The sequence below is a fragment of the Ipomoea triloba genome, chromosome 8 (assembly GCF_003576645.1).
Source record: "Ipomoea triloba cultivar NCNSP0323 chromosome 8, ASM357664v1".
In the NCBI taxonomy this organism is placed as follows: domain Eukaryota; kingdom Viridiplantae; phylum Streptophyta; class Magnoliopsida; order Solanales; family Convolvulaceae; genus Ipomoea; species Ipomoea triloba.
Window position 1 is genome coordinate 4,034,546 of NC_044923.1, and position 4,287 is coordinate 4,038,832.

A 4,287-nucleotide genomic window follows, 5' to 3' on the forward strand; every position below is an offset into this window, starting at 1 on the left:
TCAAAGTTGAGAGAGGAGTGTGGCCATAGATTGGCGTGGCCTATACATGGCCTCCAAAGGCTGAAGCCTTTGTAAACTCAAACCACTACTGCCTTCTTCCATGTTAACTAATGCACGCCCAACTCTTCTCCACTCAAAGCATTGAATCAACGTACCCAAAACCAAACTCATCAATCGGATAGCCAACCCAGAACCAGGGCACGCCCTTCTTCCCATTCCAAAAGGAACAAACTTGAACCCTGTGGCAGCTTCGCTTTCCTTGAACCACCTCTCGGGTTCAAACTCGGTTGCATTTTCCCATACCTTAGAGTCACGATGAATCGCCCAAGCGTTCACTATAAGAGTTGTGTCTTTAGGAACCTCGTACCCGGATATGGTGCAGTGTTGGGATGAAAAATGTGGCACGAGAAGTGGTCCTGCTGGGAACAACCTTAGCGTCTCGTTGATTATGCAGTGTAAGTACAGTAGTCTTGAGAGATCTGAATCCTCCACCAGTCGACTGTAAAATCATTATATGGTTTTATTATAATTTATACAAAAGTATATTTTTTTTAAATGAAAAACGAAGCTATTATTAAAACGAAATTGGAAGTAGAGTGTTAATACAATTAGGGAATCAGATTCCCAAGAACGAGAACCAGATTGAGAGTCTACTGTCCTAACAAGAGTGTGGTCAACAGGTTTGCTAATCTCTTAATTTACAACAAAATCTACAACGTCGATCAAAGCTGGTGCATTTTGCATCCAGTACAATCACCTATGCTTTAAGAATGAGTTCTACTACATGAACTCCCAAATCTTAATCTTTAAATTTTATTCCCTAATGTGGCGGACACGGATAAACTACTTTTTTCATGTGGGTTAAGTACAAATGCTTATATCAAGATTTTGTGTATGGAAGTAAAATTTGGGAGTATACATAGTATTTTCCTTTGAATTGTATTGGTTACTATGAGTCTCAATTTTTTAGTTACAGAGAAGGACTTGCAGCCATTATTCAGTAGTGTACATTTGGTAAATCTCATATTGTGACCATAATCAGCAAAATACCCCAATGAGTAAACCTACCTATGTTCATAGCTAACCGGCTGAAAAAGACTTCAATGAGTAAACTTACCTAAGTTGCTATTAGCTTCTATTGAGAATCAAACTTGTAGTCATCTAATTGTGTGATGAAATTGGTTGGATGGGTACTATCAACTTTTATCATTACTCTGTTATACAAACCTAAAAGCTTATATGATTATATACCTATATATAGAAATTTATAGATTACCTGCATCCAACTTGCATCTGGATTTCATTTTTAGCCTTTTCTAATATGTCAGGACGATTCAGCAAGGCTGCCATTGCCCATTCCATGGTGAGAGATGTACTGTGAGTTCCCGCTGTGAACATCACCATTATCACTCCCTTCACAACCTCATCTGTGTAGGTTTCCGGTTCAGCTTCTTGCAATAATAGCAGAGCTTCAATGATTGTCTTCTTCTTCTTCTTCTTCTTATTCATCTCTATAGTTTTCCGGCTTTCATCTATCAGACCTTGGAGGAAATAATCTCTCTGTTTCTTCATCTTTACTAACTTCTTCTCCGTGCCCTGAAACCCCACCCACCTTAGAACCGGAAAATAGTCGCAAAGACTCATCACCGTCGGTGGACCAAACATGTCCGCCGGCTCCGACCACCGTTTTCCGGCGACAATTCTCATCATCGCCGAGTAAACCAAATCCAGGAACAGAGCATTCAAGTTCACTTTCCTGAATTCCCCGCCGCCGTGGCCCGCCGCGGCCAGTTTCTTGGCCTGGAAACGGATTTCCTCGGCGCGGGCGGCGGCGGAGCGGTTGACGCTGGCGGCGGAGAAGACGTGGGCGGCGGCGATGCGGCGGAGATTGCGCCAGTGGTTGCCGTAAGGGGAGAACCCGAGAGTGGAGTGGTTGTAGCCGAGGTGCTTGCCGGCGAGAGATTTGGGTCGGTTCGCGAAGATGATGTCGTTGGTGGTGAAGCACTGCTCGGCGGCGGAAGGGGATGAAACGACGACGATTGCGCGTGAACCGAAGCGGAGGTGGACGACGGCGCCGTGTTTTTGGGAGAGGGCTTGAAGTGCCCGGTGCGGCGGCGGTTGGAGGAGGTGGAGATGGCCGAGGATTGGAAGCGCAAATGGAGTTGGTGGGGAGTTGTTTTTCCTAGGTTTAATTAGGAGCCAAGAGATTGAAACTATGAAGATTATAGTGCATAATGACCACCCAAAGATCTCCATATTTTGGAGAAGAGCTTTGAGACTTTCCTCTTTGGTAGTAAGAAAGAGAGTTTAATTTGGAATTAAAGGGGTATTGGGCTAAATGAAAAAGAGTTTTAGTCAATTAAACATGAGTTTTGAGGATTCCAACACATACAAATAACATTAATGTGTTTCGTAGGGTGGAAACTAGAGAACTATCTTTGGTCACAACCATAGACCATGTCTTCAGGACTAGGTAGGTATTGGCCTCGAAGAGCCCAAAGTATTTGGTATCAAAGTGATCGACCAGCGCTTGGAGCTCACCACAATGGGTATAACTTGTGCAGACCACAACCTAAGTATTTGGTATCAAAGAGACTGACCAATGCATAATTAGCCCATCACATTAAGTGTAACTTCCACACTGTGACTACCAAGGTTCGATCTGATATTCTTATCCACAATCTACAATCTAAGAACAACTTTCTATTTTCACAATAGAATTAACATTTACGAGTTGTTTATTTTAAATTGAACGCACCATTACAATCAAATTACCATTATTTCAACTAAATTTATGACAATCAAACCTTAGACACCTTTCATAAAACTAACACCATCCGACTAAATTTATGATGATCTGACCTTAGACACCTTTAATAAAAGTAACACAAGTATTATTATTATTATTATTATTATTATTATTATTATTATTATTATTATATTGTTGGAGTGTTTCGTGGAACCAATTAAAAGTCAATTTAACAGATGAACAGCGCAGCACTATCATTGACTATGTTTTAATATTAGTACAAATCCTGTTACAGAAATCTGTTTGGGATATGTCTGTAATTCTGTCACATGACAACAGCTGACAACATAAATTTACAGCTATCTTTTTTTTCTTTAAAAAGTTAATTTTCCCGGTCAGGGAAAGGATAGATTAAGATCTACTCAAAAAGATATGTAAGTTGATGAAATTCAGCTCTAAAATATTATTAATTAAATTATAACTTACTTTGAGACTTTCCAAAAGATAGAGAATCTACTTGGTACTTGCTTCCATAAAAAAAAATAAAATTAATTAAGGGTATGTTTAGAAATTTAAAAAATATTTTTTAGAAAATAAATTATTTTTATTTTCAAAAAAAAAGAAAATAAATTATTTTTAATTATAGCTCGTTGTCACTTCTATGACTCTCTCAAATGGCACGTGGACAGAGATATAACATTGTAACGGAGATAGAAGTACTAAAAATAATTAATTTTTTTAATATTTAACTAAATGTCAGAAAATTATATTTTTTTATTTGGCTGAAAGTTAAAATATTGTATTTTTAATCCATTTTCCTATAAATGAATATAATAATAATAATAATAATAATAATAATAATAATAATAAATGAGAGAGAAGATAAATACCAGAAAATAAATAATAAGAAAACTGTCTTCAAACACCAAATCTAGAAAGACATTTTTCGTCAAGGCCTTTTAACAATATTGATAATCATTCCCATTCCACCATACTACCAAACATGCAATAACAAAAACTCATTACCATTACCAAGCATTTGATACCCATTCTGGTCCGATTCCATGTGCGAACCAAACACTCCCTGAGTTTATTTAAAGGGAAAAGGGGACAATATGCCCTTAAACTTTACTTGAAATTACAATTAGGTTCTTAAACTTTTTTTTAAAGTACAATTAAACACTAAAACTTGTCATTTTGGTGCATCTAAACCTAATAGCATGTTATCCACCTAGAATAGTCGGTCATTAGGGTTTCAGCGACAATTCCAATGATAATTTTGGCGACTGTAAAAATTTAAAATAAAAAAGAAAAAAAAGAAGCCGAGTGGCCTTCTCCATAGGAAGTTGCATTTTTGTTTTTGATGGTAGTGAACAGTGGTTAGCGGCAGTCAATGATGGCCAATGTCGTAAATCGGACTTATTTGTCTCATTTTGACAAAAGACCTAATTGAGTATTTAATTGAGTAGTGGAATACGGTGTCCAGTTTACATTCCCACATGAATGATGAGAGTGGGTTCGAGCAAGTTCAATAGTCT

General features: G+C 37.8%; 1 protein-coding gene across 1 annotated transcript; it reads right to left on the reverse strand.

Annotated features, from left to right (window-relative positions):
* Nucleotides 1-2,256, reverse strand: LOC116026583 (cytochrome P450 81Q32-like). The gene is made up of 2 exons (XM_031267905.1): nucleotides 1,277-2,256; nucleotides 1-499 (listed from the first exon to the last, which is right to left on the reverse strand). The coding sequence occupies exons 1-2, from the start codon at nucleotides 2,254-2,256 to the stop codon at nucleotides 1-3; spliced, it is 1,479 nt and encodes a 492-aa protein (XP_031123765.1).
* Between the last annotated feature and the right edge of the window lie 2,031 nt (nucleotides 2,257-4,287).

What these genes read in the sequence shown, in the direction of transcription:
- LOC116026583 (XM_031267905.1), bottom strand. Translation starts at nt 2,256, where the DNA reads ATGGAGATCTTTGGGTGGTCATTATGCACTATAATCTTCATAGTTTCA. An exon ending in CAGATGCAAGTTGGATGCAG is followed by an intron (nt 500 to 1,276) that starts GTAATCTATAAA and finishes ATGATTTTACAG; the next exon opens with TCGACTGGTGGAGGATTCAG.